Below are 21,837 nucleotides of genomic sequence, written 5' to 3'. Positions count from 1 at the left end.
GAAAAAGAGCAATATACGTGCACACAGTAAAATATTGAAATACGGATACTGTCGGAACACAGTCCAAGAATGGAGCTGTGTGAGAAGGGTCCTGAGTGCTTGTGAGAAATCTCTAAGAAGCCAAGACAAGAGTCTTGTGACCTCAGTTTATTAAAAACACAGAATTGTTCTTGGACAATGCTTTCATGGCCCTCCCAGGCATAGTGGGTAGTTTGCTTCAGATCAGTCCTCACAACTGGCTATAGACATTTGCTTACTATGTATGCCTCTATGGAAAAACATGGTTTGCCACGTGTGGCTTGTCTGGCGACTCCTCTTAAGAGTATAAACTGAGCCGGACGGTGGTGGTGCACACCTTTAATCCCAGCACTCGGGAGGCAGAGGCAGGCGGATCTTTGTGAGTTCGAGGCCAGCCTGGGCTACCAAGTGAGTTCCAGGAAAGGCGCAAAGCTACACAGAGAAACCCTGTCTCGAAAAACCAAAAAAAAAAAAAAAAAAAAAGTTGGCTCTTGCAGACTTTAGTCTGCCTCATTTATTGGCTCCATTCTCCCAGGTTCTACCTTCTTTAGGTTTTTTTTTTTTCACCAAGACAGGGTTTCTCTGTGTAGCCCTGGCTGTCCTGGATCTCGCTCTGTAGACCAGGCTGGCCTCGAACTCACAGAGCTCCGCCTGCCTCTGCTTCCCAAGTGCTGGGATTAAAGGTGAGCGCCACCATGCCCAGCTATCTTTTTGAGTGCATTGGTAAATGTGTAAACTACCAGTCAGAATATATGTGGATAATACCAATACCATTGATTTCTCCCAAACGGGCCAGAATTTGGTGGTCAGGAGGATCATCATCATCATTATTTATCATTTTATTTACGGGGGCATGCCTGCTAAGGCACACGTGTGGAGGTCAGAGGACATCTTGAGACAGAGGACAGCTCTCTCCTTCCACCATATGTCAGGGGTGAAAGTCAGGACATCAGGCTTGGCTGCCATCAGTTTTCACCACCGAGCCATCTCACCCGCTTGAACCCCCAATTTTATGAAGGCCATTTAGGGGTGCAGCTCAGTGGTAGGGTAGTAAGCAGGTGTGAGGAGCTCGGCTTCATCTCAGCAGCGATAATTAATCAACAAAGCCTGTTATGGAGGCAATTGCCTGTGCCCTCAGCCCTCGGGAGGCAGGTGCAGGAGGATCAGAAACGTTCAGTGATACATGAGACCCGGTGCCAAAAACCTAGCCAATAAGTTAAATTTAAAAATTATATGTGGCCGGGCACGTACCATTTAATCCCAGCACTCGGGAGGTGGAGGAGAGCAGACCTCTGAGAGTTCAAAGCCTGCCCAGTCCATCTCTACATAGCAAATTCCAGGACAGTCGGAGCTAGAGAGACCCTGTCTCAAAAATTAAATGCAATTTAAAGTAAGTTAATAGAAAAGAAAGGTTTCTTTGCACGCACATGTGGGGGCCACAGGTGAATATGAGGTGTCTTCATCAATGGCTTAATTTTTTTAATTATGTGTATGGGGTGTTTTGCTGCATGTCTATCAATGTTCCTCCTTTGCATGTGGTGCCTTTGGAGGCCAGAAGAGGGCGCCAGATCCCTTGGAGTTGGAGCTACACACAGTTGTGAGCCTGAAAAAGTTGGTGCTGGGAATCGAACCTAGGTCCCACAGAAGAACAGCCAGTGTCGTTTTTGTTTTTGTTTGCTTATTTGTTTGTTTTTCGAGACAGGATTTCTCTGTGTAGTTTTGGTGCCTGTCCTAAATCTCACTCTGCAGACCAGGCTGGCCTCAAACTCTGCCTCCTGAGTGCTGGGATTAAATGCGTGCGCCACCAACAGCTGGCCTAGCCAGTGTTCTTAAGCACCGAGCCATCTTTCAAGCCTCCACCTTATTTTTTGAGAAAAGAGTTTCATTATGCCTGGCGTTTACAATGGCTGCTAGGGATCCAAACTCGGGATTCCATTCTCCGAGTATAGCCTCGATATTTCTCCAGTTCTAACACAGATACTCCCCTTGGATGGATGGATGCTGCAGTCTGGACGGCCGTGGGTCACCACCCCCACCATCCCCCAGACCCGATGCCTCTGAAGTCCCGTGTCTACGCTCCCCTCCCCCAGGATCTGTTTCCTCCGTTCTGCTGTCACTCAGACTCCCACACACTGTCCCCCACGGGTGTTCTCACCTCAGGGGGGGCCCACAGTTGACCAGAGAGATAGTCCTGCTGATGTAGGTCTCAGAGGGCAGTTCACGGATCACTGGGTTCTCGTGGAATCGCTCCACTCGCTGCTGGAAGCTGACAGGAGAGGGGGCAATGGGCACAGCAGAGGGCATGAGCTGCTGGTCAGAGCCTCTGCCAGACACAGGGGCTCCACCACTGAGCCACACCCCAGCCCCTCACTGGGGATTCTAGGCAGGGGCTCTACCACTGAGCCACACCCCAGCCCCTCACTGGGGGATTCTAGGCAGGGGCTCTACCACTGAGCCACACCCCAGCCCCTCACTGGGAGATTCTAGGCAGGGGCTCTACCACTGAGCCACACCCCAGCCCCTCATTGGAAGAGTCTATGCAAGTCTTCTACTGCTGAGCCACGCCTCCAGGATTACAATTGTCTTTCTTTTTAAAGATTAATTTTATTTTTAATTATGCATATGCGTATGTCTCTGTGCACATGCATGCTGGTGCCTGGGGAGACCATGGACATGGGATCCCCCTGGAGCTGGGGGTACAGACAGTTGTGAGCCATCTCACATGGGTCCTGGGACTGAACTCAAGTCCTTCTGTGCACACTTTCAAGCAGCTGTCTTTCTGCCTTCTGCCTTTCATCCTGACTGTCTCAGTGTGAACCAGACCCTGATGGACAGCCCGCACAGACCCCACTGCCCTCACCTCTGCAGGAACTCCGGCAGCCCCCACAGACCCATCTTCCCCCCACTGGCCCTCACCTCTGCAGGAACTCCGCCAGCCCGCCCAGACAGCAGTGTGCCATTCTCTCCACGAACTCCTGACTGATGTGGGGCGCTCTCTCTGTGTGTTCTTCCAGCAGCTGTGTGCACCAGGGGGAGGAAAAGGTTCACGGTGATTGTGGGGGTTCAGTCCCCCTTCCTCCCCTCCCATGCCCCAGGCTATCCCCTTCCTCCTCCTACCTCACAAACATCTTGGGCCAGGTTGCTGGGCCTGTAGTCCATGCTGGCCCACTTTTCCTCATCTTCCTGCAGCACTCGGAGAAGGGCTGCACGGGTCTGAGCCTGAGACAGGGGGATAGACCAGCAGGAGTCAGGTGCAGCCTGGGACCTTGGGTCTCTCACCTGAGCAGCTTCACCAAGAATTTCTGGGCTCAACCCACAAACTCCGCGGTCAAGGAGATGCTTGGAGGCTCCCCCACCTCCTCCTTCCCGCCTGCTGTCTAGGACTGAATATTAAAACCGTGTGGTGTGGTGTGGATTTTTTTAAAAAATATATAAGGCAGATGTTGGTGACGCACACCTTTAATCGCAGCACTCGGAAGGCAAAGGCAGGCGGATCTCTGTGAGTTCGAGGTTCGAGGTCAGCCTGGTCTAGAGTTCCAGGACAGCCAGGGGCTACACAGAAACCCTGCCCGAGAGAGAGAGAGAGAGAGAGAGAGAGAGAGAGAGAGAGAGAGAGAGAGAGAGAGAGAGAGAGAGAGAGAAAGAGAGAGAGAGAGATTTGATAAATTTATATTTGCTTTTTTTATGTGTTTATGTGTGTATTATGTGTTTATATGTGTGTGTATGTGTATGTGATGTGTGTGTGTGTGTATGAGGTGTGTGTGTATGTGGTGCATATGTTTGTGTGTGTATATGGTGTGTGTATGTGTGTGTGTATGTGCGAATGTAAGTGCCCACAGAAGCCAGAAGAAGGTGTCAGATTCCTAGAGCTGGAATTACAGGTGGCCATGCACTGGCTGATAAGGACGCTAGAAACTGAACTTGAGTTTCACTTAGCTGCTTAGCCATCTCCAGCTCCAACACCATATGTGTGTGTATGTGTGTATGTGTGTGTATGTGTGTGTATGTGTGTGTGTGTGTGTGTGTGTGTATGTGTGTGTGTGTGTCACACACACATATATACACACACACACATATTTGTGGGTTTTGTTTGTTTGTTTGTTTTCCAGACAAGGGTTCTCCATGTAGCCCTGGCTGTCCTGAAACTCTGTAGACCAGGCTGGCCTCAAACTCAGAGATCTGTGTGCCTCTGCCCCCCAAATGCTGGAATTGAAGGGGTGAGCTACCACGTCTGACTGCAACTTGTATTTTTAAACTTTAACAGCCAAGGGGGTTAAGTGGTGTACATGTCACCGTTTGAGGGTGGTAAGGCTCTGCTACTGGGTCCTGCCGAACAACTGGTTTAAAATGCTCCTATTGTGGTTCCTGGGAAAGGAACCCAGTGGAACGGCCTTGACCTCACACGGACAAGGCTCTGGGTTATTCATGACACCGTACACAGAAAGACACACCTAAGAGTCCTGAATTCTGATTCAAGAATGCCAAAGGGTAAATGATAGGTGTTTAGCTCAGTGGTAGAGCCCCTGCCTAGAGTCCCCCAGTGAGGGGCTGGGGGTGTGGCTCAGTGGTAGAGCCCCTGCCTAGAACCCCCCAGTGAGGGGCTGGGGTGTGGCTCAGTGGTAGAGCCCCTGCCTAGAATCCCCCAGTAAGGGGCTGTAGGTGTGGCTCAGTGGTAGAGCCCCTGCCTAGAATCCCCCAGTGAGGGGCGGGGGTGTGGCTCAGTGGTGGAGCCCCTGCCTAGAATCCCCCAGTGAGGGGCTGGGGTGTGGCTCAGTGGTAGAGCCCCTGCCTAGAATCCCCCAGTGAGGGGCTGGGGTGTGGTTCAGTGGTAGAGCCCCTGCCTAGAATCCCCCAGTGAGGGGCTGGGGTGTGGATCAGTGGTAGAGCACTTTCAAAAGGCCCCTGTTCCATCTCAGCAATGTGGAAGGGCAAAAACAAAGAACTCTGGAGGTTTGCCTCTCTGGTTCCCTAGTGCTTCCATTCAATGAGTGAGGGTAGCTTCACATGTGATGACTCCAGCAGACCCATCACTAACCACTTGTTTTTGTTTTGTTTTGTGATTTTGAGACAGAATCCCACTATGCAGCCCTGGCTGGCCTGGAACTCCCTCTGTAGCCCAGGCTGGCCCGAATTCATCCGCCTGCCTCTGCTTCCCGAGGGCTGGGATTAAAGGAGTGTGCCACCAGTCCTGGTCATTCACTGCTTTCTCTTCTCAGATGTGGGAGTGTGTTGCCCAGATGCTGACACGCTGGGCTGCTGTGAGCATCAATCGGGACCTTGCGGTGAGACTCTGGGACTGGGGTCTGAACCTAGCGAACCTTTGTGTGTTGGGGGTACACTTGGGAGGTGATACAAAATGTAGAAATGGTCAGGCAGTAATTTCAACGCTGGGAGGTTGAGGCTCTGTGTCAAAAGAAAAAAGTTAAGAATAAAGAGAAAAAGAGATGGGGAAGGAAGGGAAAGGGGAGGAAAGAGAGGAAGGAAAAAGGAAGAGAGGAAGGTTTGCTTTGGATGTCTATGTCAAAAGACTTTGGACAGAACTCAGGTCACCACAGGGAAAGGGAAGTGGAAACAGTGAGCGGGGGAGGGGAGCTTGCCAAGCCCCCCTGTGACCGCCAGAGTCCCCTCCCCACCCCAAGTGGCCAAGTACCTTCACATCTGTGACACATTCATCTTCCAAACCACGCAGGGTGCCAGCGGACAGAAGGGGCCCCAGCTCCCCATTCTCCAAGGTGACCACGTCTACCAGGCCCAGGATCTCCCTGGGATGGGGAAGTAAGAGACAGAAAGGCCCGTGAGAGGTGGGGCAGGGCCCCGGGGCCCCTCCACGTGTCCCCACAGCCTCGGTGTCGCGACCCTGGGCCACTCCCTTCCTCTCCTCTCTCAAAGGAAGTGTTTAGAATTATGTTTCCCTTGGCTCCAGCACTCTGAGTCAGCTCTCCTGATGGATGGTGTCCGGGCAAGACTTAGCTGTCAAGTTCAGGCTTGACGAGCGAGCGAGCGAGCAGATTGGAGCTTCGCGGGGGCAGAGGCTCCCTTGGGCTTCTACCCTTAGGAGCTTTGCCTCACCTGGGGGGGGATGGGGGGCGGGGGGGGCTTTCCAATCCAGCTCCTTTCGGGCGGCTCTGTAACATCATCATCATTGCCCACCCCGCACCTCCCATCACCCAACCTCACAAGATTTTTCCTCGTGGGATCTGCTTGGTCAGAAATGCCATCTTCCTCTGATTCAGACTTAGCCTGTGTCTTATCGCTTCAAAGAGCTTTCCGGACCCATATCCTGCCTCCACCTGTCACAGGTCGTCTGAGACCTCACTGACATCAATTCTAATGGCTACCAGCTTCAGCCTTCCTACTATTTTGATGACAGTATTCTGACCTTTTAGATATTTTTAGGGACTGTGTAGCCCGGGCTAGCCTGGTACTCACTATATATAGCCCAGGCTCACTTTGAACTCCTGATCCTCCTGCCTCTGCCTCCCAGTTGCTTGAGAGTACAAATTTGTGTGACTACACCGAGCACCACGGTCCTGATTTTGCTACATCCGTTCCTTCTCTGATGTGTGATTTAGAGGTGGCTAACTTATTTCCTCTCAGAGAAGGCATGATGCCCAACCCAATGAGTTATCTCCACATCATGCCCTCCAACCCCCCACAAGTATAGTCCATTTGGGGATTCAGAGGCTCACAAGATGTAAGACTCTAGAATTGGGAGGAAGGGCCTGTGGTGCTGAGCTATAACAGAACTCAACAGTGTGGGGACAGTCAGGGTCAACAGTGGCCAAGTCCAATACTCCAAAGGGAGTGGAACAGAGGTGTATGCTCCCTAGCTCCAACATGCTAGGCTGGAAGAGTTATAAACCTACCAAGCCTTTTAAAAAAAATCCCAGTACTCAGGAGGCAGAGGCAGGTGGATCTCTGTGAGTTCAAGGCCAGCCTGGGCTACAGAGTGAGTTCCAGGACAGCCAAGGCTATGCAGAAAAACCCTGTCTCGGGAAAAAAAAATTCAGGGGTTGGAGAGAGGGTTCAGCTGTGAAGAGCACTTGCTGCTCCTACAGATGACCTGGGTCTGGTTTCCAGGACCCACACTGGGCCGCTCACAATCGCCTGTCAGTCCAGCTCCCCCGGATCCACCCCCACTTCCGGCTGCCATTAGCATCAATATATGCATACACGTGCATGTGCGTGTGTGTACACACACACAAATGAAGAGGAAATAAATCTTTTAAAAACATCTGTGTGGCTGGCTTGTCTCTCTAGATACTTGGAAGGCTGAGAGGGGAAATTGGAAGTTCAAGGCTTGCCTGATGTACAGAGTGAATTCAGATCCAACCTGGGGTACAGACTAAGACCCCGTCTTAACGAAAGATAAAAGGGGCTGAGGCAGATTGCTTGTCTAGAGTGTGAGAGCATGCAAGGCCAGGGTTTAATTCCCAGAACAGAGAGACAGAGAGAGACAGAGACAGAAGCTACTCTTTCCATTTGTTTGTTTATTTTGTTTTGTTTTGAGACCAGGTTTCCTTGTGTTGCCCTGGCTGCCCTGGAACTCGCTCTGTAGACCAGGCTGACCTTGAACTAAGAAATCTGCCTGCTTCTGCTTCCCAAGTGCTGGGAGGAAAGGTATGTGCCACCACTGCCCAGCAAGAGAGCTACTTTTTTTTAACTATTGCATGTATGCATGGTCAAAAGGGGCAGGCATGCCATGTGTGCGTGCAGGCCAGGAGACATCTTTGTGGGGTCTCTTTTCTCCTTCCACCCTAACATGGGTTCCAGGGTTCCACCTCACGTAACCAGGCTTGCATGGCAAGTGTCTTTACCCCTGAGACATCTCACTGGTCCCTTACAACTTTATCTCATTTTATTTTATTGAGACAGGGTCTTTCTATATAGTCCGGGCTGTCCTAGCGCTCACCACGTAGACTAGGCTGTTCTGAAACTCACAGAGATCCACCTGCCTCTACCTCCCTAGCGTCAGGAATACAGGCGTGGGGTATCACACCCCGCTGCCTTCTGGAATTCTCTCAGACCGAGGGTCAGTGGGACAGAGATTCACAATGCTAAACTCCTGGGACTGGAAGGGTGGACAGCTGGTCCTGTTCATGTTATGAACCGTTCACCATTTCCCAGAAGGTCCACAGCACTCAGCAGCTAGCCTGCTGTGGATTAAACGGCGCTGAGAACTCAGGAGGAGAACACGCAATGGTGTTTGTTCTAGGTCTGGAAGGACTGCAGTGCTAGGATTTGAAGTCTCCAAGAGGCAAGTCACAAGCGTAGGATGTTACTATGCACAGTGCTAAAGACCTGGGGGACGATGGGCTCAAAAAGAAGGAATGAGAAGGCCCGTCTGAGGACCCCCAGGCCATTGGCGCTGAGTTTACTGAGGTCCTGGGACTGGAACAATCCACAAAGCTGGTATAGGAGGTGGTCGCACATTTGCCAGGGTCTAATGAGTCACGATGTAGTGCTCACACCCACCACTAGGGACAGCTACTTAGCCTCAACTAAGGAACTCCTCAGATCAGTCTGTGGGGGAGTGTCTTGATAGTTAACGGACTCAGGAGGGTGCAGCCCACTGTGGGCGGCCGCTTCTCTAGGCAGGTGGTCCTGAGCTCTGCAAAGAAGCTAGCTGAGATGCCTGCCTGCCTGCCAGCTGCATTCCTCCGTGGTTTCTGCTGCATTTCCTTGGCTGTGAGTTCCTTGGGTCCTAGGTGCTTCTCTGTGTGTTGAACAGGTAGCCAGCCTGCATTCATTCAAGTTCCTGCTGGAGTTCCTGCCCTGATGTCTCAAAGGGAGGGACAGTGAGGACTGTGACCTGTGAGTTGAGAGTCCTTTCCTCCCATACGTTGCTTTTTTTGGTCAGAGTGGTTTTTTGTTTTTGCTTTTTAATCACAACAAAAAGGATGAAAGAATAAGGAGGTAGAGGAGGAGGATCAGAAGGTGAGCGTGGCAAGGAGTCAGTACTGCAGCCAACGAAATGTATCTGAGGCTTGATTATTGTTATGGGGGAGGGGAAGAAGAGGAGGAGGAGGAGGAGCCATGGAGCGGGGGTTAAGAGCGCTTGCTGGAATTTTTGAAAAGGACCTGTTTGATTTCCAGCACCCACATTGGGGACTTACACCCGCCTGTTACTCCAGCTCCATACAGTGCCCTTTTCTGGTTTCTTTCAGGCACCCGCATGCCTGTGGACATACATGTGCACAGATAGGCATGCATGTAAATAAAAAAAAAAAAAAAAGCTGGGTGGCGAGGTGCTCGCTTTAATCCCAGCTCTCAGGAGACACAGGCAAGCAGATCTCTGAGTTCAAGGCCAGACTGATCTACAGAGCTGGACCCTGTCTCAAAAAAAAAAAAAAAAAAAAAAAAAAAAAAAAAAAAAAAAAGCTACATGAGACCCTACCCCCTAAATCCAAGACCTCAAACAAGGTGTCTAGGGTAACGTGCGCACGGCCCGGGGCGCCCCAGGCTCACCTGGGGTACACCTGATGGTGCCAGTGCAGCAGGGCGTAGCGATCGGCCAGCGGGAGCCTGCGGCGCGCGGCCGCCCCGAGCCACTCGGCCAGCGCCTCGTGGTAGCCGCGCAGGTAGACGGCGCCGGCGCGCAGCCCCGCGGGGTAGGCGGGCGCCAGGCGGCCGCGCACCGCGGCCACGTCCTCCAGCAGGCGCGCGCGCAGCGCCTCCAGCTGCCCCGCCAGCGCCCCGCGCGCGCCCGGCGCCGCCGCCTCCTCCAGCCGCTCCCGCGCCGCGCGCGCCACCGCCTCGGCCCAGCGCGCGCGCAGCTTGCGGGCCGCCGCGGGGCCGCGCCGCGCGTCCGCCGCCTCCTCCTGCTGCAGCACGCGGCCCAGCTGCGCCACCGCGCCCGCGCCCGGCCCCGGGGCCGCCAGCGCCTCGCGCACCAGCGCCCAGAGCTCGCGCTGCAGCGCCTCGTACAGCAGCGCCACGTCCCGCGCGCGCCGCCCCGCGCCCGCCTCGGCCTCCGCCGGCGCCTCCGCCTCCAGCTCCAGGATGTGCTCGTCCGCCCGCGCCAGCTCGCGCTTCTGGATCAGGCCCAGGATCTCCAGCACTGTGGAGGGGTTCGGGAGAGAGAGGGGGGTGTTAGGAAGCGGGGCGGGTGCCCCCAGGACCCGCACAATGAGAGAGTGGGGGATGAGGGGAGAGTCAGGGAGCGGGACACCCAAAATGAGAGGGGGCAGGGATACGGAGAAGGTGTCAGGGCTCGGGACTGGACCACTAGTTTCCCCCAAATGAGAGCGTGAGTGTGGCTGTCAACCTTGGTGACACTCGCCCTTAACATCAGCAATTGCACTCAAGAGAGCAGCCTGAGCCGGGCGGTGGTGGCGCGCGCCTTTCATCCCAGCACTCGGGAGGCAGAGCCAGGCGGATCTCTGTGAGTTCGAGGAGATGGCTCCGTGGGCAAAGGTGCCTGCTGCCAAGTTGGACGACCTGAGTTCCATCCTCAGGACCCGCATGGTGCAGCTGATGACTGCAAATTGTTCTCTGTCCTCCGCGGGGTGGGGGTGGGGGAGTAGGGGGTGGGGTGCCTCGCAGCACTGCCTATAATCCCAGCACTGGGGAAGTGGATGCACAAGGATCAAGGTCTCAGGGTTGGAGGGGGATCCGATCCCCTCTTCTGGCCGCTTTAGCACACATAGTGCACAGAAATACATGCAAAGCATATACACATAATAAGTTAATTTAAAAGATAGTTCAATTTGAGGCCATTTCTGAGATACATGAGTCTCTGTCTCAAAAAATAAATAAATAAAAATAAAAAGGAGTCAGTAATGAGTCCTCAGAAAGGACCAAAAGGAGGGAAGGAATTGGGGAAGCAGCGATTGGGAAGGAAGATGGAAGACTTGGGGCCAGGAGCTTTGGAGAGGAACCTGCCCGCGGGTGGTGTGGTCTCTCATCTGCCATCCTCGCACTTGGGAGGCCGAGGCGGGAGGAGTGAGTGCCCTTGGGTTCCAGGCTATCCCGGGCTATCCTGAGCTCCAGGCGAGGCTGAGCGGCACAGAGAGGAATATAAGGAGGAAGGAAGCAGGAGATGAGAGAGTTTGGGAGCGGCTGGAGAAGGGGACAGTTAGAGAAAGCGGTGAAGGATGGATGGATGTTCAGGTACAAGAAGGTCAGAGAAAGGAAAAAACATGGGTTTGTAGGAAGGGGCTGGGACGGGGCAGGGGCCGCGGCTTGTGCGGGTGAGAGATGTGTTCAGAGCCAGGTAAGTAATTGATGGAGATAGCCGTAGAGGGGGCAAGGGGCAGGCTGGGCAGCGGCAGGTTGTGGAGAGCAGAAAAGGGTCTTTGGGGTAGGATGGCTGTGAGGGTAAGGCCACGCTCTACACAGGAGGCACCCACGGCAGAAAGGGGAGTCAGAGGCTTGAGAGGCCTGAAGTAGAGGCCAAGGGGGAGGAGGGTCCCGTTGGCCAAGAGTTACCCTCAACACCTCCCCCCCCCTCCGCTTCCTCCCTGGCAGAGAAGCTATTTCCTGAGCAGCGCTATTTCTGCCCATCCGTTTCCAGAAGGCGGGGGCTCCAGTCACCCCCTCCTCACCTCTCTGCGCTGTGCTCTCCCAGTCCCCAGGGAGACGGGGCTGAAATAGCCTCTGTCCAGGATGTGGAGGGCATCAGAGGACAGAGGAGGCTCCGGGAAGGTCCCCTGACTCTGAAGCGTGAAGTGGGGGATGGGGCTGGACTAAGAAGGGTTGGCACAGGGCTGGGGGGGGCGACAGAGTTTGGGGGGTAGGGAAGAAGGCTGAGTGGGGTGGAGGGCATTTTAGCATCGGAGGGAGCTTGGCATTGGGATTTGCCGACGGAACAAGAAAGCCAGGCCCAATGAGACAGACATAATCCTATCTACCGGGGAGGCTGACGCAGAAGGGAACCTAAATTCAAGGCTAGCCTGGACTACTTTGCAGACCTTGTCTCAAAATTAGGAGGGGAAAAGAAAGAGCCAAGTGTGGTGGCATACACCTGCAATCCCAGGACTCAGGAGGCAGAGGCAGGAGGATTGCCCTTGAGTTGGAGGCGAGCCTCATTCACACATTTCCAGGCCAGCCAGGGCTACATAGTGAGACCTTCTCAAAAACCATACAGTGGCTGGAGAGACCACTGGAAGAGCAGAGGACCCAGGTTCGGTTCCCAGGACCCACATGGTGGCTCACAACTCAAGGTCCAGGGGATCCAGTGCCCTCTTCTGGCCTCTGGGGGCACTGCACACACATGGTGCACATACATACATGCAGGCAAGCTCATAAAATAACAATAATAAATCCAAAAAAAAAAAAACCCCAAAAAAAAAAAAACCAAACAAACAAACAAAAAAACCCCAAATACGAAAGGGTAGAAAGCCATGGGTTCCTGAAAAAGGAAAGGAAAATAATTGAATTTGTCCATTTATATTTTTGGTTGTGAGCCTAGCCTTTAATGGTTGAGCTGTCTCTCCAGCCCTTATTCATTCATTATTATTGTTTGTAAGTGTGTATATGATGGGGGGGCGCACACACCCGGGTGTGAGTATGGTCGGAGGGCAGCTTTGTGGGCTGGCTTCTTCCTTTCATCTTTCCCTGGGTTCTGGGTATGGAGTTCGGGTCTCCTGGCTTTTCCGGCTAAGGTGCCCCACAGACCCCGGAATTGAGAACAGCCTGAGAACAGGTCAGGAAGAGAGGAACGCTGAGGAAGCCCTGGAGCATGGCGTGGGAGTGGGGTTGAGGATGGAGAGGGTTGGTATTACGGGTTGGCTGTGTCCCCTCAACCAAGATGTGGCTTCTAGTCTTCCAGTATTGCAAGTGTGACCTCAGGTAGAAATACAGCCTTCCTGGACACCATGGGCACATAGGTCCTAAGCCAAAGGCTGGTGTTCTTAGGAACAGAAAATCGAGGGTAGGGAGACGGCTCAGCAGGCAGAGGTGCTTGCTGCCAAGCCTGCCAAAGTGAGTTTGATCCCCTGGACCCACATGGTGGGAGGAGAGAATTGGCTCTTGCAAATTGTTGTCACACACACACACACACAGAGAGAGAGAGAGAGAGAGAGAGAGAGAGAGAGAGAGACAGAGAGAGACAGAGAGAGACAGAGAGAGACAGAGAGAGACAGAGAGAGACAGAGACAGAGACAGAGAGGGGAATGAGAAGAGCTACAGGGACAATTCCACACAGGGGTGGAAGATTAGAAGGATGAGCCCACGATTCCAAGGCGTCCAGATTCCCAGCAACCAGCCAGAGCTGGGAAGAGGCATGGAGGGGTCCCCTACAGGCACCTGTTGGGTGCAGTGCAGAACTGACTACCTCTACTCTCTAAAGTGGCGGTAGGAGGTAACCCAGGTGCTGCGGGACGGGGGTGGGGGTGGGGGTGAGCGGCTGGGGCGGGTGTTTTGGAGAAACAAGCCTGGACAGGACATTGAAGTGGAAGGTGGAGGGTGGGGGTGGGGTCCCGAAGGAATGAGGCTGCACAACCTGAGCTAGGGCTGGGGTGGGGGTGGGGCAGAGCTCAGGGCCAGGCGAGCTGGGCTGGGGTATCGGGGAACAGGGCCCGCGTGCACAGAGTTCTGGAACATGAGGCATGCAACCTGGGCTTTTATTTGGTGTCGGATGTGGACACGAGAGGTTGAAAATGGCCTTTGCAGTTGCACACATTTATTTAGTGTGTGTGTGTGTGTGTGTGTGTGTGTGTGTGTGTGTGTGTGTGTGCCCATGTCAGGGTCAGAGGTCAACCTGGAAAGTCAATGCCCCCTTCCACCATGAGACCAAACTCAGGTCATCAGGCTTGGCCGTAAGTGCTTTGGTGGGCAGAGCCATCTCACTGGCCCCTTTTCTTTCTTTTCTTCTCTCTCTCCTCCTCCTTTGCTTATGTGATTTTCTTTCTTTCTTTCTTTTTGTTTCTTTGAGACAAAGTTTCTCTGTGTAGTTTTGTGCCTGTCCTGGATCTTGCTCCAGGAAATGTAGACCAGGCTGGCCTCAAACTCACAGAGATCTACCTGGCTCTGCCCCCAAGTGCTGGGATTAAAGGCATACGCCACCACTGCCCGGCCGGCTTATGTGATTTCTTAATAATAATTTATTTATTTATGATTGTATATGTGTGTTGGGGAAGGTGCATGGGGGGGGGTCATAGGAAAACTCTGAGGACTCCATTCTCTCTACCTTTATGAGGGTTCCAGGGATCCAACTTACGCCTCAGGCTAGTGCAGTAAGCACCTGAACCTACTGAGCCATCTTGCTGACCCAAATACGGACTTCAGGGAAGGATGGCTGGGTGTGGGCTGTGTGACTTGAGATGGTGTCACAGATGAAGGCTGGCATGAGATTAGGTAGAAAGATGGGGGACGCCCCCTCTACGGTTGATGGATACAGTGAGCGCACTCCCCCCGCCCCCGGGTCTGCATCGAGGGTCCCCACTCACTCACCCGATAGTGGTTCCTTCATCTTTGGGGGCTCCGGGACTTTGGGTGGGGGCTCAGGGGCCGCCTCGCCCGCAGGTACCACTCTCTCTGCCAGGGATGCCCGCCGGGGCTTGGGCCCACGCCCGAGTCTCAGGAAAGCCAGTCTTCGAGCCGCCTCTCCAGTTGGCTCCTCATCGCCATGGGTTCGGAACCCCTGAAAGCGGGTCAGGAGGCCAAAATCGGCTGAGCTCCTCCGTATACCCGGTGCCAGCACACGGCCCAAGAAAGAGCGGGCTTGCCCGTCCCCGGGGCTGCCTGCCCGTCGGCCCGAGGTCCAGCCCAGTCGGAAGTGGGCCAGACCGGCCAGCTTCTCCAGCGTGGCCCGCCGGCCACACGATGTCCCATTGGGCAGTGTCCCCGGCTCCCCGGCCTCTTCTTCCAGCGCTGGAGCGTCTTCAAAGGGGTTGCGAGAGGACCGCAGGGGCAGAGTCCCTGCCCGCGGCACCTTGGGGTCTCCCACCCCCAGACTCTTCAGGATTGGCATTTTGACAGGCTGGCACCTGCAGAAAATAACGAACGAGGTGGTGTTGGTGACGGCGTCCCTGTGTGCTGAGGGCTTTGATTAGAAGGGGCCAGGCACAGGTCTGGATACTTGGAGGCTCCAAGCCAGGCATCCTGACCCACCTTCAATTCCAGCATATGGGGCTGAGGCAGGAGAATTGAGAGTTCCAGGGATGTCTAATGGCATCTGATCTCAGAACAGCGAAGACGAAGCCGCATGTGGCAGCCACCCTAGGTAATCCCAGCCCCGGGGAGGTGGAGGGTCGGGAGTTCAAAGCCAGTCTTAGCTACACTAAAGTTTTTAGGGCAGCTTGAACTAAACTACAGAAAACCCTCCCTCCCTCCCACTCATTCTCTCTCTCTCTCTCTCTCTCTCTCTCTCTCTCTCTCTCTCTCTCTCTCTCACACACACACACACACACACACACACACACACACAAAGCTGACGATATTAAGAAGATAAAAGAGATGGATGTGGTGACACACCCCTATAACCCCAGCACTCTGGAGACAGAAACCGGAGGATGGACACCTGTTCAGCAGCAGCAGGGTCTGTCTACATAGAGAGTTGCAGGCCAGCAAGACTAGATGAAACCCAGTCTCAAAACACACAAGCAAACAACTAGAAGCAAAACCAAACCAAGCCAAAACTATAATGGAGGTGTGGCTCAGTGGTAGAGCCCCTGCCTAGAATCCCCCAGTGAGGGGCTGGGGGTGTGGCTCAGTGGTAGAGTCCCTGCCTAGAATCCCCCAGTGAGGGCTGGGGTGTGGTTCAGTGATAGAGCCCCTGCCCAGCATTCACAAGGCTCTGGGTGTGATACTCTGCCATAAAACAAGAAACTTAGTAGGTCTTGGGATCCACTCTTGCAGGCAGTGGGACACAGCTGTGACCCAAGGTTCACACTGTCCTGAGTCCTGTCCTTCTCTAAGTCTCCATCCTTTTCCCTCCTATCCCCCCTTCGCAGCTGGAACCTATGACCTCTTCTCTGCCCCTTCTCGGGTTTTCTTCAGACTGAAGTACAGGCTGACCCGAAACTTAGTAGGTAGCTTAGGATGGCCTCAAACTTGAGGTGATCCTCCTGCCTCTGTCCCCTAAGTGTGCCTCCAGCTGTGAGCCACTGCACCAAGCTTATTTTACTTTTGAGGCCGAAATCATGTAGCACAGGTTGGCCTTGAATTCCGATCCTCCTGCCTCCGCTTCCTGGATTACAGTGGTGCACCACCATGCCCTTTCAGCTTCTTGGCAATGGCAGCTCTGCTTTGAAGACTTCCACGTAGTATAAGCCTGATCCTTCCTCTCCCGAACCTTCCACGGCTCCTCAGTGCCATGGGCACGAAGTTCAGACCTCTCATCAGAGCTGCGGGGTCTGCAGACTGCGCACTCACCGGAGCTAATAAATCTCCTGGTTCCTTGTCTCTGGGCTTGTGTCTACGTGTTCCCCCACATGGAGCCAGGTCTCCATGCTTTAGATCTCAGTCCCAAGGCTGCCTCCTCCAGGAAGTCCTCCTGACCCTTGGGTTTCTTGTTACCCCAGGACTCCCTATGGTTCCCTCTATGGTTGTCCCTGTCTGGGGACAGGTCTGCATCTGGACTGAGAGCCTGGGGACAGCGGGGCTGGGCCCGTGTCAGTCACTGCTGCGTCCCTGGCTCAGAGCATGGGCCAGGCACTCTGGAATGGGTGCTAACAGGAAGTAAAGGAAGGAAGGAGGTGGACAGTTCATTCCTTGGGGGGGAGGAGGTCATGAGGAGCAGGGCACACAGGACCTGAACTCTGTGACAAGGGACTTGGAATGTTTCCCAAGGGAACTAGCGAGCTATGGGAGGCATTTTTATTTTACCTTATTTTCAGTATTGTGCATAGGACTCAGGGGCCTGGTAAGTGCAGGGCCCCTGCTCCAGCACTGAGATATACCTCAGCCCCGAGTCATCATTTGAACTTTATGCGTATTGTGTGTGCTTGAACACGACCACCAGTGTGCCACAGCGTTTAAGAGGAAGTCAGTTCTCTCCTTCTAATGTGGGTCCTGGGGATTGAACTCAGGTCCTCAGGATTGGCTGCAAGTGCCTTTACCCGCTGAGACTTCTCAAGGGCCCCTTTTCTTTCTTTTTTCTTTTTTGGTAAAATGCACCCTTCAGGCTCAGCAAAGATGGCAGAGGCGGACAAATCTCTGTGGGCTTGAAGCCAGCCTGGACTATATTGTGGGCTATATAGTTCAAGCCAACTAGAACCTCACTACATAGACTCCATCTAAAATAAAAAAACAAGATAACGCACCCTACCAGGGCAAAGGATGTGCCTCAATGGTAGAGCACTCTCCTAGCATGCATGAGTCCCTGGATTCCATCTCTACCACCATTAAAAAAAAACCACATAATATTTAGAAAAATATTAAAAACAAAAGGAACAATCCAGTGTGACCGCTCACATGTAATCTCAGAGCTCGGAAGGCTGAGATGAACTGTCACCCTGAGTTCAAAGCCAGCCAGGGCCACACAGTGAGCTCCCAGATAGCCTGGAATGCAGAGTGAGACCCTGTCTCACGAAATAATAAAAGCTGGAGAGGCTGCCAAGGGGTTGGCTCAGTGGTCAAGAGCCCTGGCTGAGGATCTGAGTTCGATCCCCAGCACCCACATGGCAGCTCACAACCGTCTGAAACTCCATCCCTAGGGGATCCAATGCCCCTATTTTGGCCTCTGAGGGCACCAGGCACACAAGTGGTGTATTGACATGCATGTAGGCAGAACGTGAATACACATAAGATAAAATCAAAATTAAAAAAAAGAGGCGTTGCATGTCTGTGTTTTGCAACTCAGTACTTCCTTTTTCTTTTGCTGTGTCATGAACTCGTGACGTTCACTGAGGTATAGTCGCACTGCCCTGGTTCCCTTGTTTCAAGGGCTGCCTAATATTCCAGACAAGATTGGGTAAATAAACCACTGGATATTCATTTTCTTTCTCCCCACGGGCTAGACCCCAGAGGTGGTTTTGAACCGAGCAAGTGCGTGAAGGGGGAGACTGCGGAGCTGTGGACCCGTGGCCGGGACACCTTGGAGAGAGGCTGCGGCTGTGGGTAAAGTGTCCGTTCTTGTAGTAGGAGACCGAACTAACAGGCTCTAACCCTAAACAGCCCGTAACCCCCCCACTGATGCTTTGGAGCCCTCCGGTTTCCAGACAGCCTCCAGTTTCCACGGCCCCTATCCCCGAATGAGGCGGTCACCATAGCAACCCCTTGCTTGGAGCCCCCATGGTGGTGTAAAATTGATACACGCCCCCCACGGGCACACACTATTCACACATGGATTTATTAGTCTCCCCTCTTCCGGAAGGCTCCGCATGCCTCACCCAAAAGTGGTTCCAGGGCCAGTGGGGTGGCCCGGTGGGTAGAGGCACTTGCCACCAAGCCTGAATTGGACGCCTCCTATCCATGTGGTGGAAGGAGGGAATGGACCACTAAAAGTTGTCTTCTGGCCTGCACGTGCGCACGCACCGTGGCACGTGAGCGCCGGACACGCACGCACGCAAACAAGTTAATGAAAAGTGGCTCCATCCCTCCCAGTGATGGCGCTCCCATCCCCCAAAACTACTTCTATGCCCTGTAACTGCTGGTTCCAACCGAGCCTAGCAATACCCAGACTTGACTGGCCGCTCACTCCAACGGAAAGTTAAAGGAAAGTTAATCGGTCTAACGCCTCCCAGGTACCCCTCAAACTCTTCCCAGCATATTCCCAGCACATTCCCAAACTGGCAGCAGCATTTACCCCAAACCTCCCCCCTCTCCCCCGCCACCTCTTTCCCCTTCCTGGCTCCGACACCTCCCTCGGCAACCTGGCTCCGACATCCTGCCCCCTCCAACGCCCTCCGCTGCCTCCCGGTGCCCAGGCCCCTGACTCACTTCCGAGCCGCGCGCTCAAGCCCCCAGCCTCCGGGTTCTGCAGGATGTCTAGGCCACCAGCGTTTCCCCCTCCCGGCCCCTCCTCCTCTTCCTCACTGCCAGCCTTTTCCCAAACCCTCCTTAGGAATCCTGACACTATCCAGCCCTCAGCAGCGAGCTGGGTATGGTGGCCAGCGCCTGCCCGGGAGGCTGGGGCGGGAGGACCACACGCTTTTGAGACCCTGTGTACAGACAAACCCGCAAACCTGGTGTGGTAAGAGCATGCCTTTAATCTTGGCACTCGGGAGGTAGAGGCAGGAGGTCTATCTGAGGCATGTGAGGTCAAAACATCAAAAGCCAAGGCAAGGGATGTGGCTCAGTGGTGCAGCCGGCAGACTCCGGGGCTTGCACAAAATCCCAGATTCCCAGCCCAGCACAGGAGAGTATTGGCGGTGCAGGCCTATAATCCAGGCTCTCTGGCCACGGAAGCAGAGGGCCAGAGCGTCAATACCATCCTTGGGCATATAAGAGTTTGAGGCCAACCTGGGCTACATGAGACTGAGAAAAATAATTATTTATTTATTTTTGTTTCTCAAGACAGGATTTCTCTGTGTAGCCCTGACTGTCTTGGAACTCACTCTGTAGACCAGGCTGGCCTCAAACTCACAGAGATCCACCTGCCTCTGCCTTCCGAGTGCTGGGATTAAAGGCATGCACCACTGCAGCCTGGCTGAAAAGATGTTTTTTAGAAGTCCTTAAGCCTGACTCTAACTGACAGCCACATTGCAGACCTTGATCCCATCACCAGAGGGAAGCCTCCAAGTCCAATCCTGCCTCGCCTACCCCCTCTCATTTTATCTATCTATCTATCTATCTATCTATCTATCTATCTATCTAGGTTTTTTGAGACAGAGTTTCTCTGTGAAGCTTTGAAGCCTTTCCTGGAACTCACTCTGTATCCCAGGCTGGCCTCGAACTCACAGAGATCCACCTGGCTCTGCCTCCCGAGTGCTGGGATTAAAGGCATGTGCCACCACCGCCCGGCTAATTTTATTTACTAATTTATTTATTTTGTGTGTGATGCGTGCACACGTGTCATGGTCTATGTGTGTGGAGGTCTGATGTAAACTTGCGATAGTCAGCTCTCTTTAGACCTTGTGCGTCTCTGAAACGGAATCCAGTTCCTCGGGGGGCAGCAGGCACCTTTACAAGCTGAGCCGTCTCGACAGCCCTGGCCTTTTTATGTATTTATTTATTCAGACAGCCGAGATCTCTAATCCAAGCTGGCTGGAAGTCACTATGTGATCCAAACTGGCCAACCTCCTGCCTCAGCCTCCCTAATGCCGGGACTGCAGGTGTGCGGCTGTACCGGTTTTCTGGGTGCTGCGTCCCTCATCTCTTGGGAGGCAGCAAGCGCTGGATCCCCGCTGTGCCTCCCCATCAGAGTGCATCAGACGGAACATCTCCTCTCTCCCTCCTCCTCCGCCAGTGGTCCCCAGATCTCTATGGGTCCTTCGCCCTCTCTGGAACCCAGAGTCCTCCAGGCCTCGCCTGCACTCCGCCTTCTGCCTCTCCCGCAGCAGCCTCCGAACTCAGCCATAGCCTCCCTCTGCCCACCCAGCCCTCCTGCCTTCAGGGTTCTGGGTTCTGATGAGGCACCCGTCCTCGGAAGAACTTGGGGGTGTGCGCTTTTCACCCCAGACACTCACCTCCTGTCTTCTGTCCGTGCCTGTCCCTCTGTCCCCTCTTGCTGTCCAGTCACCAGACTACTTGGGCCAGGACTGCTGAGAGCTTGGATCTGAGGAGGGGGGGCTTGGAGGAGGACAATTTCCTGTCAGGAAGCCCCTCCCTCTCTGGGGCCAGGGGCTGGAAGGCCCCATTATCTGTCTGCCCTTCTGAGCGAGGCTGTGGTTGGGCCCTGCTGTGACAAGGGCCACAGCCCCCTGTCCCCACCCTTCACCCCCCCCCCTCCGAGCTTTGCTGGAATCTGCCCGCCCTTCTGCCTGCTTTTCACGCCTCCCAAGGTAACAACACCATCCTGTGTACCCGGGGGAGACACCCTGAGCTGGAGAGGGGCCCACAGCTGCGCTCTAGAGTAAAGGAGCCCTGGATGGGGTCTCAACCCCTGCTCAGAGGGCAGGGCTCAGAGGGAACCCCGCTTGTCCCAGAGGCTGGGCCTGGGGACCCAGCGGGATAGCTCTGGTGTGGCGTTAAAAATGTAGTTCTCTGCCTAACAGCGTCTGTGCAAGGCTGTGCCCTCCTCCTCTGCCCTGCTGGGGGACAGTCTCCCCGGGACCTGGCAGTGCCCTGTCAAGTCCCACCAGTACATCCCACCAGCTGATGTGTCTGTCTCCTTTTCTTCTTCTTCTTCTTCTTCTTCTTCTTCTTCTTCTTCTTCTTCTTCTTCTTCTTCTTCTTCTTCTTCTTCTTCTTCTTCTTCAGACAGGGTCTCACTGTGTAGCCCAGGCTGGCCTCAAACTCCCAGAGATCCTGCCTCCCAAGTGCTGGGGTTAAAGGCGTGTGCCACCATGCCCGACCCTTCCTTGTGTGTGCTTGGTTGGGGTGGGGGTGCTGGAGTCCAATTCAGGGCCCTGTGCAAGCTGATCATGTGCTCTCCCATGGTACTGTTTCCCAGTTCATATCTGTCTCCTTTACCGATTCCCTGACTCGCCCAATCCAGCATGGATGCAGTGAATCTGACTCCCCAAGACAGGTTCTCTCTGTGTAGAATCTGACATTTTGTAAAAGTATAATATTTATTTATAATGAGTGTGAGTAACTACATGTATGTATGTCTGTGCATGAGACGCATGCAATGCCCAAACAGGCTAGAAGGAGACAGATCCCCTGGAACTGAAGTTACAGATGGTTGTCCACCGCTGTGTGTGCGCTGGGAATTGAACCCGGGTCCTCTGCAAGAGCGGCCTGTGCTCTCAACCGCTGAGCCCTCTGTCCAGCCCCAAGTTCACCCTTTTATGTCCTGCAATTTAGTGGGTCCTGGTGCACTCACAGGGC

The 21,837-nt window shown here is 54.0% G+C and overlaps 1 protein-coding gene across 2 annotated transcripts in view; it reads right to left on the bottom strand.

Annotated features, from left to right (window-relative positions):
* Nucleotides 1-20,738, bottom strand: part of Exoc3l2 (exocyst complex component 3 like 2) — a 32,109-nt gene extending 11,371 nt beyond the window's left edge. The window contains exons 1-7 of one of the 2 annotated variants that reach the window (XM_076572932.1): nucleotides 20,532-20,738; nucleotides 14,413-14,948; nucleotides 9,487-10,078; nucleotides 5,669-5,780; nucleotides 3,136-3,237; nucleotides 2,935-3,035; nucleotides 2,174-2,284 (exon numbers count right to left, since the gene is read on the bottom strand). In XM_076572932.1, coding sequence (XP_076429047.1) covers nucleotides 2,174-2,284; nucleotides 2,935-3,035; nucleotides 3,136-3,237; nucleotides 5,669-5,780; nucleotides 9,487-10,078; nucleotides 14,413-14,932 — 1,538 coding nt within the window. In that variant the 5' untranslated portion in view covers nucleotides 14,933-14,948; nucleotides 20,532-20,738. Of the gene's footprint in view, nucleotides 1-2,173; nucleotides 2,285-2,934; nucleotides 3,036-3,135; nucleotides 3,238-5,668; nucleotides 5,781-9,486; nucleotides 10,079-14,412; nucleotides 14,949-16,335; nucleotides 16,822-20,531 lie in introns of those variants that run through there. The other variant, XM_076572934.1, reaches the window with a different exon arrangement.
* Between the last annotated feature and the right edge of the window lie 1,099 nt (nucleotides 20,739-21,837).

Source organism: Peromyscus maniculatus, chromosome 1 (assembly GCF_049852395.1).
Source record: "Peromyscus maniculatus bairdii isolate BWxNUB_F1_BW_parent chromosome 1, HU_Pman_BW_mat_3.1, whole genome shotgun sequence".
Taxonomy (NCBI): Eukaryota; Metazoa; Chordata; class Mammalia; order Rodentia; family Cricetidae; genus Peromyscus; species Peromyscus maniculatus.
Note: the sequence above shows the minus strand (reverse complement) of the source record. Positions and strands in the feature narration are given on the sequence as shown.